The 17664-nt window shown below is 36.0% G+C and overlaps 1 protein-coding gene across 1 annotated transcript in view; it reads right to left on the reverse strand.

Moving 5' to 3' along the window:
- The window catches only part of tara (taranis), a 45471-nt gene extending 30684 nt beyond the window's left edge, over positions 1–14787 (reverse strand). Inside the window, exon 1 of the mRNA XM_067785797.1 lies at positions 13367–14787. Within this exon, the coding sequence (XP_067641898.1) occupies positions 13367–13378 (12 nt within the window). The 5' untranslated portion in view covers positions 13379–14787. The remainder of the gene's footprint in view (positions 1–13366) is intronic.
- Between the last annotated feature and the right edge of the window lie 2877 nt (positions 14788–17664).

The raw sequence follows: 17664 nt of genomic DNA on the forward strand, positions 1-17664 counted from the left end.
TTGAAGTATATATTTACTATGCATTCCATATACATATATAGTATATAGCTCCTTAATAACTACAGTTATACATCCTATTACACGTACATATTATGTAGCTCGAAAAGTATATACAGCGTATTTGTTTAGGGTGTGCGTGGTGAAAACTGCTACGTCGTACCAACACACTGGTAGCAACAAAAATGAAAAGCATAAACCAAAATTAAGTTTAGAATAAAATAGAAAAGCTATATTCAACGGAATATGTTTGTGCATGTTTGCGTAAGCTCGTATAATGAAATTGGGTGAAATATGCGGCAACGAAAAAAAAAAACACCTACAATGACAACATCAATGAATACTGACATAATAAAACCTCACCAGAGGCGCCCACATTTTGTTGCACCGTAAAACAGCAAGACAATGTAATGCGACGGCGGTATGCTAGGTGTATTGCTGCCATACCGGCAACCGAGATATAGCAAGGAAATGGGAGGACAAACATTTAACTTAACTCAATACAACGCCGCCACTCTCATCAAAAGCTTTAAAAAAATTTGCACGCGATTTTTTTTTATTTGAAGAAATTAATATAAGTAGGTTTTGTGCTCTTTTGATGATTGACGAATATGGGCGGAATCTTTTCACTTTTTGCTTTCATACTTTTTAGTTACTTGTCATCAGCGGCAGCAGCAGTGGCAACAATAAAATTCAGCGCTTTTTGTAGAAAATATTTTGAGTTTTTTTTTTTTCAAGAAATATACAGTGCGTATGATGAATTAAATTTACTAGAAATGTTGCTCATACGCAGTGGTCGCTGACGTGATGTTGACTTATTGTCACTGTCACTGTTGTTAATGTTGGTCGAAATAATATGTAGTTAGCACAATAGCATATGTAAGAAAGTGCGTAAGGGCTTTTATTAAGTTGCAAGGTGAAATGTTTCGAGAGGCGGGTGACAGAAGGTCAACGGCTGTAACGTCAATCGACCATGTTACCACTTCAAAGGGTCACAAAGTCAAATGAAGTTATGTATGACCATATGAAATGGCCAGAACGTCAAATTTCATTAAAATGTCTAACGATATTAACGGATTTTACGTTATGACCATACCGCTCTTTCGAAATGGTCATAAAGTCAGCTCTGTTTTTATTCAAGTGGCCATAAGCTTAATTATTTTGTATCGCACCTGCACGTATTTAAATGTTAACTGTTGAATTAAAGTTTCGTTTTATTGTTTTCTCTATTTATTGCTCAGTCGAATGAAGGAGAAGTTTTTTGAGTTAAAATTTTCGGATATGGAGCTCCTTTTCCTATATTTTGATCCCATTCTAGTGAAATATCGGTAAAAAAAAAACTGCCCCAATTAGGTCCTCGCTGAGATAAAAAAAAAACTTCTTCAGCTAAAAGCTAAAGGAAAAATTTCGGTTTCAATATTAGTAGCGGTTCTAATAATAGTCCAGCGTGGACTTATTTAGGGGCAATTTATTTAAATTAAAGTTACTGAAATTTCGAGTTAGGTAACGTCCGATCGACTGTGGTGCTGCTAGTCCCAATTCAGTTTTTTTCATTACAGTGCAAAATCAGATTTGAAGCTGGACCGGTGAAGATTTGAATTGGAATAAGAACATATTCAAGTAAACGTCTAACCGGTTCTGAAATGGTCATAAGGTAAAAAAAGGATTTTCTTAAATGGTCATAAAAACAGCAAAAAGTTTGAAGTGGTCATATGGAACTTTTGGCCGTTGAGCTAATATGTCATCCCGCCAAATACACTTTCAATCAAGTTGACAAAAACGATTCATTAATAAATAAAATATGTGTGTATAAATTCTTCTCGGCTTAAATTTCAAAGCTATTAAACAATTTATTTTTTTTTTGAATTTTTCAGTTGGACGTACTTTAATAAAAAACAAAGATTAACTTTCAATTGAATTAATGTAAGAATATGTATTGTTATATTTAGGAAATCAAGATCTGCATATGAAACTTTTCTTTTAACTGCACTAATTTCAAAGCTACACAGGCGCATATGTATATATTTTTATATAGGTCAGAAGTGGCATCCCCCAAAAGTATGTCCACATGCTTATGGTTGTCCAATTTAATATGCGTCTGTGCGCAATTACGCTTCCAAAAATCATATGCGCCACTCATTAAAGCAACAAGTTTTTATACATATTTTAAACGCAATAAACGCGGCGGAAATAGCTACCACTAACTACATAATCGACAAGTTAACCAGAGACGAGCAGCAGGCAATTGCAGTCATTGTAAGGCTACACTAAAAGAACGATTTTCAACGAAGGGACATACTCGTATCAATGAAACAAACAAAACCCTTAACAAGGGAAGTCAATACGTAAAATATTTTCATTTTTTTGCGAATTAAGAAAGAGAAGAAGAGAAATGTATAAAAAGGAAACAAAAAGCATGTGTAAAACGGTCGGTTCTAAAAAAAGTTTGCAAAACTTAAAATCAGCTGATTGGACATACCATTGAGCATAATTTGTTATAGGAGCGGTTGTACAAATCTTAACGAGAGTAAGTTATTTAAATATATGTATTTCTGTGTGTGTGTTAGTGATGAAAATAAAAATAAATTTTGCAGGCAAGCTAGCAAACAATCTTTTTGGTGGGTGCAGATGAGTGAGTTTATACAACTTAACATTGAGAATGATGTGGAACGTGAATAAATTATTAAACAAAATGATTTAAAAAGAAAAACAATAAGAAGTAAACACAAGTACCGATAAGTAATAGGGAATGAAAGTTATGCCGTCTTATTACAAATAGTTGGAGAAGTTGTACCAATAATGCATGTAAGTACATGTTTTAAATTAGTATATTTCTTTATTCATAGCTGCAAAACTTATTACAATACTTTGCCTTATGATCTTTTAAATTTATTTTCATGTGGTGTAAAGGTACACAACTAGGGTGACCAGATCGTCCGGACGACAATCTGGGACGCCTTATTTAAATCCCCCCCCCCCCCCGCCCCCGCCTACTCCCAGAGGGGAAGGGGGAATACCGAATATGTGGAAGAGAGGGAGGGGGTTAAAGGGCAATTGGCTTGTTTTTACGCACAAGAGTAAAATAATGCACGATTCACACATTCATGTTACTATGCGCATTTAATGTAGTTTTCAAGACTTCTCTCATTATACTATAGTCATGAGAAACATACATATGTATGATACATAGGTTTTGTCAAATCTGAGCAAAAATCAAATTTAAATTTCAGTTGAATATTTGTCCACTTTTTTCTGACTCAGTCCATAGTTCTGTGAACTAGCAAATTATTTTAGAAGTTTAACATTCATAGGGTCTGACATCGAAAAAGATCATGGCACGTTAAGCTTGCAAAATTAAATTGCACGATCATAATGTGCGTCATGTTTTCCACATCGAAACGATTCCTTGCGTACGTCCATTGCGAAATTAGTAATGAAAACACTCACTCACAGTTAGCGTTATGAGCTGGAATGGAAAAAAAGAACTGAACAATTTTCAAAATCTCAGAAAAACAAACGTCATTCGATTCGCAGGTTGTTTTCTCGTCTTACTTCGAATTTAGTAAAATGCGGGACATTTCGGAAATATTCGAGACGGCAGGACATTTTATTAAAATCCGGGACGCATGGTCACCCTATACACAACAGGTTAAGGACAGTTAAATAGATGTCAAATGTATATCGTTCTTGCCTAGTTTTTTGTTATACCATGGCCGTTACTTGCTTGCATTATGTGGCAAATGTGTGCAAGTTTGTGCTAGCACGTGCTCTATGCCACAATGCCTTCACAGTTAAAGTTTAGGTAAACATAAGCACCAATTTCGACGGAAGGCTGTTAAACGAAAAACTAACATATATATGGGCGCAGCGTGTTATTGTGCATTGGTATTTACTGCTGCTGCATTTTTGGAGCTCCCAACCAAAGGTGCACATATGTACATATGTTGCTAACAAGATGACTTCAGACAGACATGCAGTTCTCTCTGGACGCTTTCACATATGTATGCACATATATAAATTCTACTTTATCGCTTGTTGAATGGTCGGTCGTCGTTAACATGCCAAAAAGCAGCAACTTGCAATGCCGTCGTGGTGCATGCAACATGGCTCTGCTCGTTTAATACGATTTGTAAGTGTACTCATACTCATCGTACTCCTCGTATTGTTTGCATGGTTTTGTAAAGAATTTTTTTTGTTATAATTGCTTGCCACTCTGTTGTCGTTCCGATTGCTCTGTTGTTAACCCATTTAATAGCTGCGGCTTGGGTTCTTATGTAGTCTTGTTTGGTCGTTGGTTTGCTAACAACTGAACCGGCGCGATAACATTTGACGCTATTTATGAATAAATATCGTGCAGCATCCATACAACGTCGTCAATGCTAGTAACAGCAGCGCAACGGTTGGCCGACTCTCACAAGATGTTGCAAAAATCACTCAGTATAATCACGCTACTACAATAACAACAGCAAGAGGAATGAAATAACTTATGATTGTGTTCGCGTTACATATAAATTTGTAAACTGTGCTAATATTTAAAGTATTTGGTTGTTACTTTCGGTAGCGGGAGAGTTGGCAGTATGCAAAATAGCCTTTAAGCTCTCAAACACTTAATGTTCTGCATGTATTGTTTGTTCTATGTATTGGGGCATTGTCGCAAGTACCGAAATCAGCATGTTGAATGTTTTTATTGATATGTGTTTATTGTTTACTTTCTTGCGTTGAGGGTTGCTCCACTACTAGAATTTGGATATTTTCTATTTTTTCAAACGTTGATACTCAAAATTTTTCTTTTTGTCGATTTCTGACGTTCAATCATCAATTCCTTAAAAAAAATCGACTCATGTAAAACCGGCTTTACGCCTGAATTATTGAGGAATGGTTGTCTTTCGAATTACATTAGTAACCGATGACAATTGGAAGAGCCATACAATGTTATAAGTGTATGTTTTGAAGAGGGTACTCTTTGGTATGATTTGACAGTATATACATTGCTGACAGTGCTGACAGTGCTGCTGACTTTTTCGATTGTAAAAATATTGAAAATCAAAATTATGATGCAATGAATATTCAGGTTTTTTCATACCGTTGAAGTTCGGCATGCATATTTTAAAGGTACGTGGACAAAACAAAAGCAACTTTTTGAAAGTTATTGTGAAAAATAGTAAAACTAGTATTTTGTTGCAAACCCATTACATTTTATGACTTCGGCGCATCGTTTCGGCATTGACACAATTAAATTATCGATGGTTTTCATCGGGATCGATTTCCAGGCTTTTTGGAGTTTATTAAAAAGTTCATCACCATTTCTAATGCTAGTCCTATCTATCCGCCTGTTAACCAGTTCCCAATCGGGTTGAGATCCGTGGACTGTGGTGTCCATTCCATAACATTAACTTTATTTGCTGTAAACCAAGGCTTAACATATTTTGCCGTATGTTTCGGATCATTATCCTGTTGGAAGACCCAACGCACCGGCATTTCCTACTCAGCATATGGCAGCATTACTTCTTCCAAAATATATTTGTAGCCGTAGCGGTCCATAATTCTATTAATTTTATGTAATGGTCCAACTCCGTTTGCCGAAAAGCAGCCCCATATCATTATATTGCCTCCACCATGCTTAACTGTTTTCTTGCAATAACGAGGATCATACCGTTTATTCACAGGTCTTCTCACATAAGACATTCCATCACTGCCCAAAAATTTCACTCATCGCTGAAGAGGACTGTTTTCCATTTGTTTATCGGAAAATTTTAAACGCTTTGCCTTGTTCTTCATTGAAATCATAGGTTTGTGTGCAGGACGGCAACCTCGCAGTGAAGCTTTCAAAAGGCGTCTACGCACACTTCTCGTGGATATTTGTAAATCTAAGTATTTTATTATTTGTCTTGGAAGAATTTCAGGATTTTTGTTTGCCAGTTGTACTATCAAGTTGTCAGTCATTTGGCTGGTTTTGCGTATGCGCCCGCCTCAGTGAATAACAGCAACCTCTTTTCTTGTAACAAACTTTTTTATTATTCGCGAAATGGTACTTTTGTGTATGCTATATTTTACAACAATGTTTTTCTGTGCCATTTCCCGTCTGAAAATCTGCGATAATTCTCTTCCGAAGTTCAATTCCAAATTTGTCTCTTGTCATTATCAAAACCACGAAGCTTTATTTTTTAATAGACCCAATTATTTATTTGCAGGAACGATTGATACTATATTATACGCACAAGCTATTTTGAGTGACAGTTAAACTAAAGGCAACGAATAAAATACCGTTACAGTAGTGTTACTTAAACTGTTTTGAAGAGTTGCATTTGTCTTGTCCGTGCTCGTTCAGGGTTGATATAAAAATGGGAGTCTATCTTCTTTAAGGGAACAAATACTTTTCGTTTGAAAACGTAAAATAAAATGGACATTCGAATCTAATATAATTTCCCATTAAATCAACATTCTGTAAATTTTAATGATGAAATATGCACAAATTTTTTGTAAATAGCATTTTATTTGCATATGATTTGGCCACCACAGAAATATAATACATTATAGAATAATAAAAGAACTGTGAAAAAGTGAGGTTATGTAATTGACTTCACTTTTATTATTATAAATGTTCTACACGTTGTAGCGGTTAGAAGAAAAGAAATAAAACAATTCTTTCTGTTCCTGGCAAATTATCTGTTTTTTGAAATTTGCTCTTATTGAAGTAATTAAAAATTTAAGTTAAATACAAATACATTTTGATAACAATCGCGCGGGCCATAAAAAGAAATAAGTACAGGAATGTTGGATAAGTCACAATAATAACAATTTTGATGGATAGTAAACGAAAACAACTTTACGCAAAATCATTAAAAACCACTTCGAATACAACAATAACAAAAAAACTCAATGCATGAACGGAAATAGCATTTCGAATATATGTAGTTAAATAGTTTGGACGAATGGCCGAGTTTAAACTTGGCGTATGATATTGAAGAGCTGATGATGATGCTGTCAACGTCATCGCTTTGTGGGCCATTGATAAAGCAACGGCGAAGCCGACGATTAGTGTATTTTAACGTGCGTTATTAACACAGATGGGCATGAATGTGGTGTGTGTTTCGCCATTTCTGTTCTTATGTGTGTGTGTGTTCAAGTAAAAGTAATTAATGTCATTTGAAATGTATAGTAACTTGGAATTGCTTGAATGGTGGAGGAAATTTCAATGTATATGTATGTAGTTAAGTGTAATTTTTTTTTTTTAAAGAGCTCATTAAAGATACATAAAAGGCGGTTTGTTGCAAATAAGCCGAGCAAAACAAATAATGCGAAAGAATTCCACCAAGGTAAAGTTTGAAAAATAAAATTTAAATAGAAAGAGTATGTTATGTAAAAGTGATATTTCTAAAAATAGGAAAATGTGCTTGTTGCTTGCAATCCGAACATTCACAAAAATCGAAAATATATACGAGGGTTGCATTTTATATTTTGCGCCTTGACAACATTACGTGTGATTAGTTGTAATTAGATATTTTTATCGTAAAGTTTTGTATTATTTTGGCATAAACTTGCATTTACCGTTTTCACTTACGCGTTTTATTTGTGCGTATTTATAGGAAGTTTAAAAATTCATATTGCCTAAAAATGGAATTAACCCGTGAACATTTTCGTGCGATAATTTACTACGATTTTCGACGTGGATTATCGAGACAGGAGTGCATCAATCAACTTATGTACTTCTACTTTTGGTGTTGAATCACCACACTTAGCCACTGTGAAACGATGGTAAAACGAGTTTCCCAATCTTTGCAGGACGAATTTCCTGAAGGTCGTCCAAAAATGGTGGTTGTGCCAGAAACAGTCGATGCTGTGCGTCAATTGATAATACAAGATCGTCATGTGACATCGCGAGATAGAGGCATCCTTGGCCATTAGTAGGACCAGCATACATTCAATATTGCATGAACATTTGGTCGTAAAGAAGATTTGTTCTCGTTAGATACCGCATAATTTGACAATTCCCCAAAAAAGGACTCGTGTCGATTGGTGTAAATAAATGTTGAAGAAATTTAGCTGTGGTGGATCAAAGCACGTCTATGACAGTAACAGGTGACGAATCTTGGATCTATTCATACGAGCCGGAAACAAAGCAGCAATCGACTGTATGGGTGTTCCAAGACGAGCCTAATCCAACAAAAGTTGTTCGCGCAAGAAGCACCTCAAAACAAATGGTCGCCTGTTTTTTCGGAAAATCTGGCCATGTCGCAACTGTTCCACTAGATAAACTTAAAAGTCAATTCTGAGTGTTATACAACCATTTGTTTGCCAAAAGTTTTTATAGAATTAAGGAAAACCAACCGCCGAAGAAAAATCCTTCTTCACCAGGACAATGCGAGCTCTCACGTATCGATTCACATAAGAGAGTTTTTGAGGACTCAAAAGGTCGAATTGATGGGTCATCCGCCTTACAGCCCTGATATGACACGTAATGATTTCTTTTTATTCCCGAACATCAAAAAAAAAAGGCGAGGTCAACGTTTTTTAACGCCTGTGGGGGCTGTAGAAGCCTTCAAACAGCTCGTATTAGAGGTGGCCTCTTCTGAGTGCTTTGAAAATTGGTTCGAGCGAATGCAGAAGTCTATTGACTTGGATAGAGAATATTTTGAAAAACAATAAAACTATTTTCCTAGCGCGATCGTCCATTAAAAAATCGTTCACCTCTTTTGGCAACGGCCGCCATGGTGTGGTAGTAGCGTGCTCCCCCTACCACACCGAAGATCCTGGATTCAACTTCCGGTCCAAGTAACATACAAATTTAGAAACGAGTTTTTTAACGCGCAAAATCTGCGTAGGTAGTTTGAATCGGCGATAAAAGTGGTAGACAGAGAGATATTATTCTATAAATTAGGTATGATCAGTAATCAATCGACAAGTTATAAGGTAATGAAGTTCTAATTATAATTTGTCTCAACTACTTGACATAATTTTTATCAACTATTTCTAATTCCAGGTTGGGAAGACCTACCCACCAGACCTACACCTTTCGCCGGCCCTGTCTGTATCCACGTATCTACAGTCGAACAGATATAAAGTAATGACAGTTCTGTAGTGATTATTGGAACTGTGGATGTCTCAAGCAGATGCTTATTTGCATATGGCTTTACACAGAATATCCTCTTCCGTTATTATAGCGTAGCTTGAATATTGCAACAAAATATTTTGCGAACTTCAGTGTCTTTATTTATAATTTCATACTGCAACAGCAATTGCTGTTGCCGCGCCAAGAAAGGAATGATAGTATGTCGTACGACTTTACCTGCTTTTCCGGCTTTCCACTATATATGTTTGATCTGTGCGTAAGCAAGTCTGAGCATTGTTTATATTTTTTGTACATAAGTCGAATTGCCTTACAACGCGTTGTTTTAGGCTTCTTTGCGACTGGAAGCTGTCTTGCAACACATGCAGTTATATGTTTGTATGTAAGTACAGTATTTACATACATTTAAATGCAAACATTACATTCATGTTAAGTAAACTTTATAAAAACTTATTTCCACGTGCTACTGCAAAGGAGTGTGTGTGTGGTACACGGATAAAAAGTTTAGATTAACATAGGAACCTTCAAAGCCATCATAATAAACACAGGTCAAACCATTGATCATCAGTACTCTACTCTGTCAGTATAAAAGCAATGAAATAAGTAACTCCGTCCGCAGGAGTATACAGTAACCCAATTGCGAACTTATAAACAACACGTGTTTGTTTCGACATGTCCCAATTATTTATATAAGTACATAAACTTGCCTACAGCTGTTTATTCATAGGATAAGCATATTAATAAGGTACATGCATCCAATTCCACGACCGTATTTTACACCTTACGAAATCCCCGAACGATTTTTGCTACCTCAACACGACTGTGGTCTTTGCATTGCCCGTCTGTCTGGACTTTTGGCACACTGCTATGTAGCGCCACTCTCATCTTACTATGCTGATGCTATACGCACTCACAATAACAACAAAAGACATAAACTACTACAAATAATGCTTTTTGTTGTTACAAGGTGATAAGGCTTACAAATTCGCGTAACCACATGTTGAAGTTTTAGTTTGGTGGTTGAATCTCATGCTGTTAAACCATATCAGTGGCGAGTCAATGACTTGAATATGCATATGTATGTCACTATACGTAATTGTGTATATGTAAGTAACCGAATTTATGGATTTTTTATAATGCTTTGTTATTGCTTTCCCTAATCCCTTTGCTTGGCGTGCATTTGTTTTGTCATATTATTCAATCATATGTGCTGAGCACCGTGAAGGACGTTCTAGGATGCGAAATGCGTGAAAAGTGCATAATTAGGTATGGTTGTTTAGAAGTGGAGAGTTAAACAGGTGTAATAAATAGTCAGGCATGCTTAACCAACGAAACGATATCATTTCGTTACGATAATCAACGTTAATAAACGAAACGAAGTCATTTCGTTTCGTTTATTAACGTTAAGATCGTCAAATTAACGAAATGATTTCGTTTCGTTTTCTGCCATATCAAAACGAAATCAAATCGTTTATGTTGATTATTAATTTCAAACTATGCTGGCAAAGCTGATTGATGGCGGAGTCATTAAAGGTGAAAGCATTATCCAAGCTGATTGCAACTTTTCTCATGAATTTTGACAGTACGAACATTTCTCAGAGTATTTTTGACATTACCACCAACGAATTACACAAACAAATTACATAGAGTTTGTGTGTGTATGTGCGCTCGTTGTTGCCACCTTACGGCTTCACCATGGCTATAGCATTGCCAGCACAATTCAAACATAAATTATCACGTTTTCGTTAACGTTTTTAACGTTAACGAAAGCTTTTCGTTTCGGTTAAAAACGAGATACAATTTATCTTGATAATTTCTTTATCGATACTATTTCGAAGTGTTTCAACGGAAACAGTGGAAATTTTTTGATAAACGATTAGCTTAACGTTAAGGTGCATCCCTGTAAATAGTAGTAACAAGTTTGGTCGATAACTTGTAGAAGTAATTTGTTAGTGTTAGATTAGTTCATTTAGAGTAAATGTGTTGTTTTGTATTCCTGTATGTACTTATGTTAGTTTTGAGGCGCAGAGCGCAAACCTAGATCAATACGATCATTATTTTTCACATATTTTTTGACTCATTAAATATTTTGGTCCTTTCACTGATATTAAAATATTTTAAAATTTCTTAAGCCATTTTTCAAATTTACATTTCCTTGCATAGAAAACAGGCAAATGTAAGTTACGTAAGTCGTATATATGTAGGTCGTATATAAATAAAGGACCGTCGTGGTATGATGGTAGCGTGCTCTGTTTACCACACCGAAGGTCGTGGGCTCAAGTCCCGGGAAAAGTTGTATGGAAAATTGAGAAAAAAGTTTCTCTAAGCGGAGTCGCCTCTCGGCAGTAAACATCCAAGTTTTCTGCCAAGAAAAATGCAGATGCCGTTTGGAATCGGCATAAAAGAAGTAGAACCCGTCCCGCCAATTTGTAGAAAAAATTTAAAAAAAGAGCATGAAGCAACTTGGAAGAAAAGTTCGGCCTAAAATCTCTTCGGAGGTTATCGCGTCTTACATTTTTTTTTTTTCAAAGTCGCGTCAATTTGTAGAAAAAATTAAAAATGAGTACGACGCAAATCAAGGACGATGCTCGGCCCCAATCATCAATCAACAATGTAAGTCCAAAAATGTAGCTAGGAACTATTGCTAATCAACAAGTGACTTATCCTATCATTCCTTGACATATAAGCATGGCAGCTGAAAACAGACGAGAGCTCTTTGAGTAAGCAAGAGAAAAGTTCTTTAAAATATGTGTAATGATGTGATTTACGCAGACGTCTACCCATAAGATTATGTATATACTTGAAAACTGATAAGTACTTGGTTTATTTCCTTTGGTCGTCAAACTATTTCTGGTAACATTGAAAAATTCAGTCTATATGTTTTTATTGACCCGCCAATTCAACCTAAGGTAAGCTGCAATTGAAACATACGTTTTTTATCATAATTTGTGCAAATTGCACACACTTCTAAAAATTCCCTTCCTACCTAATTTCATTCTCAAGTGAAAATGGTCTAGCGTTTTCTATTTCATTCATAAAGCCCCTTTAATTGGTATATATTAACCTTTGCAAAACTATCAATATCAAACAATATTCTTGAGTGCAAATACTGCTCGATTTTAAATTTCTTAATCGCTTTGAAAAGAAACTATGCTTCTAAATGTGAGTGAAAATTTTGCGCTGACATTCAAGTCTACATCGTGAGACCTACGATATGTGTGTGGGTTTGATTTTTGTGGCGTATGACAAATCAAGTGCTATAACCCACGCTTATATGATGGACACTTATCGGCCCTAAAGCGAATTTCTTTCTGAATACAGGAAATTTTCGTATTATAAGCCGCATTAACTATTTTCAATATGACAACGCCTTACAACATTAACAATTGTTTGCTATTGTGAATGCCGAAGTATTGCTAAAATGATGTTATGAAGGCTGTGCCAACTGATGATGGCATCCTCTAATGCTGATAATAGTTACAATTTTCGTAGCACATTTTTAACAGTTGGAAGCAACGGCTAATACAAAGCTCTTCACACGGAACTCCAACTGATGTTCCGCTTTCCTCAAACATAGACAGTTTTGTCTCAACAGTTTTTCGTGTCGAAGCATCTCGTACTTGCGCCAGTTCAGTGTAATTTCTGCCTTTGTTGTTGTTGTAGCGATAAGGTTACTCCCCGAAGGGGTTGGGGAGTGTTATCGATGTCATGACCCTTTGCTGGATACAGATCCGGTATACAGATCCGGTACGCTCCGGTAACCATTGAGGTACTAGCCCGACTCGGGAACGATTTATATGGCCACATTAAACCTTCAGGCCAACCCCCCTCCCCACCCCCAAGTTCCATGAGGCGCTTGGGGTCGCTAGAGCCTCGTCTTTTAGTGAAACGCGATTCGCCGCTCGAAGGTGAGGTGTACAATTGGGTTGGAGAAGCTATATATTGCGCTACACAACCCCTTGAATCTACTTGGTCCCTTTCTATACATGTGCATATATGAGGGAAACGAAGGCTAGCAAAGGTAAAAATTCAATTTGCATTTGAACTTATTAAAGCAACTTAAAAATGTGCGTTTGTTTAACGTAGCACACCAGTATTGTCTAGTTTTTTTTTTTGATATAGTGGCAAGCTGCTTTGGGATTGCATTGTGAAAGCTTCGCGTTACAGTTAGGGGAAACAATTATCCAGCTCGTCTGTCGAATGGGAATCGGTTTTGAAAAATACAGGTACTAAAATGCTCTTGCTGTCTATATAAAATGTATTATTTTAAAATGCTTTAGATTCTATTTGTAAATAACTTACCTCAGTACACATTATTAGTTTGAAATCACAAAAATATTTGCTGTCACTGCTCCTTGACAAATAGTTGGAACCCCTTTACTGTTATTTTGGCTTTTTGTTTCTATACGCTAGTTATTTGCAGTATGTTAATTTCTTGTTGCTTCCAAAAAAATTTTTTTGTTGTAAATGTTTTTTTTATAATACTTTTCGTTGCTTTAGTTGTGTTTCTTGGTGTCAATTCAATTTTGCGCGTACTTCTTCTGATCTCTTAATTGCATGCTCCTTACTCATTATTTGTATATTGACAAGTGTGCGTTTGTCTACTTATGGCTGTTTGATTACACTTGTTTGTTGAATATACTGGGTCTTCTCTTGCGTTGTTCTTATTATGGTTGTTGTTTCTGCTGTTGCACTTGTGGGTGATTGTGTGCGTTTTTGCTTGCCAAACGATATATTTTGACTTTATGTGCATCTGAATGCCGCTTTGTTTACACCTCAAATGAGGAAATGCGATGTATGTGAATATTGAGATGCTGCAACATTGCTTTTTCCTTTAGTTGCTATTGCCACTGTTACTACTGCTCTTTCGGCAATGGAAACATGATTGTGTTTACTTTTGTATTTAGAAGCTTTGCTGCGAATTTATTGCTTGTCGTTTACACCAGACTTTGGTTTGCTTGTTAGTTTATTTGCTGCGTGAAGTGCGCGCGCTTTTCATCTACATATATTTGAAAACAAAACAAATCGCACTAGTTTCTTATTGGTAATATTTGTTTGAAGTTACACATTAAAATTTATACAAAGCTAGATGCTTTCACTGGTTCTTTAATTTGTACAGAGCTTTGCTTTTTAAGCTTCAATATTTTTGAACTTTTTTATCTTTTAAGTTGAAACATAACTTAGTTTTTTCAAAATTACACTGAACCTTTACTTCTTTTAGTAGTTATTTGAACTCACAGTTTTTATCTAGCACATTCTTTCAATTGTTTAATTTTTGTTCTCATATATTAGTATAATTCTTTTTTGCATTAGCTACCTCTGTCTGGTTTTTAAGTTTAATTCCTTTTCACAAATTTTTCCTTCAAGATATTTTCGTTCATTTAGTGTAGCAAGTAGATGCGAGTTGTCTTACTACTAGAGCTAGCCAAGTTAAAATACCGTACTACCTAACTAGCACTTTAACACAAAATTTTTTTGGTAGCTTGCTTCAACGACGAAATTACGACGAAACGAGCTGGCAAACGAACAAGCGTGCGTGCGTGCGAGCGACGTTGTACCTTATTCTACCATGTTAAAATCACAAATAATCTGGCAAACTGAAAGATACGTTCAAATGAGGCACATACAAAATGTTTTAGCTGCGCCAAAGCCGCAGTAAACGTCGACTGTACGTAGCCGACTTTATCGTCATCAACAAAGTGCTGTGTGTGTTATTGCTGAAATCGCACAGAGCACTCGACAAAGGCGCACATACCGATGAATGTACATATATTGCAGCACTGACTCGTTTCTCCCCTGGCTGCGCTTCACTTTGGTTCGTTGTGGTAATCCTCATAGTGTGTAGTGCTTGCTATCTACCTCTTCTCGTTTATGTATGTACCAATACATATATATATATAAATGTAACTAAAATACCCAGCAATCAAGCCAGCCTGCTTAGCACTAACGTTTCGTCCAAATGACGGGCAGTCATCGAGTCCAATATTTTGTGTGTACGTACCTACCCTGTCGTCGGCATAGCCGTAAACGTCGGAGCGGCACAGTGGTGTTGATTTTAAATAAATATCTTATATTTGAGTATTAATATATCTGTTTAAAATATCCCAGTTGAAATAAATTGTATGCATACAGGACGTACATATGTATGCTAAATGCTTGAAAACGTATGTAAGATCCATATTTTTTAAATTGAAATCATATTTATTCATACAAAAAGTATGCGTATGTATTAGTGAAAAAGAATGAACAATTCATTGGCTCCTGAGTGGAAAAATTGTTAAGCATGCATGAAATATGCATGATGTATCAATGGTCGTATGTTTGTAAAAATACAATTATTTATTTGTATTTACGAAATGGATGTATGTACCTGAGAGAATCCTTTTTTCGAAAGGAACTTTTGAATATAAAAATCTGATGGGCGATAGGGCAACTTGTAGCAATAAACTTAAAATGTGTCGAGGATTAATGACGACCGCCGACCTTTTGGCCAAGGATGATTTGTTGTCATTGAACTATTGTGAACGCAATATTCAGGATAATAAATTACTATTGATCAATGCAGGAATAGTTCTTATGGAACATACGTATAGATATATACATATTTCTCTAGTGCTTTTTTATGCATTCGGCATTAATAAAACCATATGCAAACATCAGTAGTACAAAGGGAGGAGTCGAGTATGCATGCCCCTGAGAAACTACACATAAACAATAAATAGACGTAAATTTATACTCCAATTCGTACCTCAAATATCGATGTTTCATGCATTGATTTACAACTGGGTACTTCATGTAAGGAAATAATCCGCTGCCTGAATGTAACAGATTTATTATCTCACTTTCGATGTATTATCCCAACAAAAGGAATGAAATTTTCTTCTAAAGAGTTCTGTAATTTATCTCAAGTCTCTAAATTTTTGATTTTCCAGTAGAGACAAATTTAGTGACTTCAAATAATCTCGGTATTCATTAAAGTAACAAAAAAACTAACCAAATCAATAAAATTCACCAAAAGAGATAATTGACTCATCATTGAACAATAAATATAAGATAACATTACAAATTAACATTGTGCGTTGTTGTGGCGGAACTGGTTATTGATAAATTGGCAGGATAGAACTTATATGTTTCATGCCGCCTCCGAATGACAGCTGCAAGACCGCTGAATTTTCACTCAGTAGCTTTTCATTATAGTAATACAGTCGTGCTTGCCAAAGCACTGCCGCGGGCGATCCCACTTAAAAAAACCTTATTTTCTTATTTGTTATGTTCCTTTGCCCGGGACTTGAACCCACCACAGCATGGCGGCCGCCAGACAGCTTACAGAATATCAAATTGTGTCAAAACTGCTTTTCACCCCAACATGTAATCTAATAGTGACTAAAGACAGCTTACTGAATTCTGCTGTTAGTCACATTTTAGTTAATAGCGCAAGTTTTTGAGCACTTTCATTATTCAAAACCCACCTATACAAAGTTTGTACCAAAAGTTCACACTATAAGTCTGAGTCAAGAAACAGCTCAAATGTGATAGTGAAAATTTGTTTGATATTAGTTAAGACTTTGATTTTGACGGCGAGTCATACTTGTACACAGACGACCGCGAGTCACATTCACCGTGTGATGACCCGTTTTAATAAATACAATAAATTTAATGCGCGGTTACCTCCGAAAAGATTTTAAGCCGAGCTTCTCTTCCAATATTGCGTCGTGCTCCTTTTAATTTTTCCTACAAATTGGCTGCACGGAACCTATACTTTTATGCCAACTCCGAACGGCATCCGCAAGCAGATGAGTTTTCACTGAGAAGCTTTTCATGACAGAAATACACTCGGAGTGCTTGCCAAATCACTGCCTAGGGGGGATACAGCTTAAAAAAACTCCTTTTCTTCTAATTAAAAAAACTTGTTTCTAAAATTTTGATGTTGCTTTGCCCGTGGCGTGAAACCAGTATCTTCGGTGTGGTAGGCGGAGCAGGCTATCATATACCACGGCGGCCGCCGTCACCCGCTTGACCTTTGTATAGATTACATACACTTCAGGAGTTGTGTGCGATAAGGGATCAATGTTCGATGTTAGCTTTTTGCGTAAAACGTCTCAAAAGGAAAAAAGGTCAGTTTTATGTCCACACAAAATATCACTTTCTGACACCAAAAAAAGTTAACACATGCTACGTTTTTGCGTTGCTTTTCAAAAAAAAATTTTCAGATACCCTCCCCTACAGTGTGCCTGCCCAGATAGGCTATGAAAAAGCATGTAAAAGTAGCCCCATTTTGCTGAATTTTCACCTTTTAACCAAAAAAATTTGACACATAAAAATCTCATTGATGTAGCACTATTCTTTGTATGTTATATTCAAAAAAGTAACATCTACCTCCAACTACACTATAGTCTCACAGTCAATGTGATGTCCTCACGGACCAGCCTATTCAACCTATCTCGAATTAGTTTCGTCGTTTTTTGCGAATATGGTGAAAAATGTTTTTTTTATTATACAGATTGCTAAGATACGTACATATAATATAATTTTCAAGTTCTCAAACAAACACCTAACCTTTAAAGAACGTCAAAGTGACATTTCAACTTTAGCTTTCTTTA

The sequence above is a fragment of the Eurosta solidaginis genome, chromosome 1 (genome assembly GCF_040869045.1).
Source record: "Eurosta solidaginis isolate ZX-2024a chromosome 1, ASM4086904v1, whole genome shotgun sequence".
NCBI classification, from domain to species: domain Eukaryota; kingdom Metazoa; phylum Arthropoda; class Insecta; order Diptera; family Tephritidae; genus Eurosta; species Eurosta solidaginis.